The sequence below is a fragment of the Rhinopithecus bieti genome, unplaced genomic scaffold (genome assembly GCF_001698545.2).
Source record: "Rhinopithecus bieti isolate Rb0 unplaced genomic scaffold, ASM169854v2 scaffold_14933, whole genome shotgun sequence".
Lineage (NCBI taxonomy): Eukaryota > Metazoa > Chordata > Mammalia > Primates > Cercopithecidae > Rhinopithecus > Rhinopithecus bieti.
Window position 1 is genome coordinate 1 of NW_016885792.1, and position 605 is coordinate 605.

Here is a 605-nt window from a genome sequence, read left to right on the forward strand (position 1 = left end):
CCCGCCAGCCCCTGGCTCATCGCTGGGGCCTCCCTGCGAGGCTGTCAGCGGCCGAGGCGGGCGCTCTTGCCGGGGTGGGTAGCCGGCGCCCCCCGGATCAGGCCCCTGCAGCAGCCCGCCTGGAACCCGAGCCTGGCCGCGCAGGGAAGGAGCGGCGGCCCCGGAGTTGCTCCGCCCGGCTGAGGCCCGGGCAGTGGCTCCTGTGCACCCTGCAGCCCCTGGCCCTGGGCCCTCCTGGAAAATCCTTCACATCCTGCGGGCCCTGGACCGCCAGCGGCCTCCCAACCCTGGGCCATCTGCGCCTCGCCTCCGCCTGGCATTGGACTTCTTAGAGCCCTGGGCACGAGGGCAGCGTGGGGCAGGGGAGGCCGTCCAGGCCGCTGAGAGGACGCGGCCGCCGCACCCTCCAAACGCCGTCCTCCTGCTTCAGCCAAAGCCGCCCGGAGATGGGCCCAGGGACTCCGCGCTGCGGCCTCGCGCTCCGGGGCGGCCCCGCGGCTCCAGGAGTCACACACGCCGCCGCGCCAGCGCCGACCGACCGACCGCAGCCTTCGGGAGCAGAAGCAGCGCCGCGCGGGCCCGGACCCCACACGCTCCCCGGCGCC

At 76.0% G+C, this 605-nt stretch overlaps 1 protein-coding gene across 1 annotated transcript; it reads left to right on the top strand.

The window, feature by feature from the left end:
• Positions 1-44: 44 nt before the first annotated feature.
• LINC02897 (long intergenic non-protein coding RNA 2897) lies at positions 45-600 on the top strand (the record flags this gene model as incomplete). The annotated part of the gene is given in 3 exon segments (XM_017866645.1): positions 45-297; positions 300-440; positions 443-600. Coding segments are annotated over 3 exon segments (552 nt in total), but the record flags the coding sequence as incomplete, so codon positions are not given.
• Between the last annotated feature and the right edge of the window lie 5 nt (positions 601-605).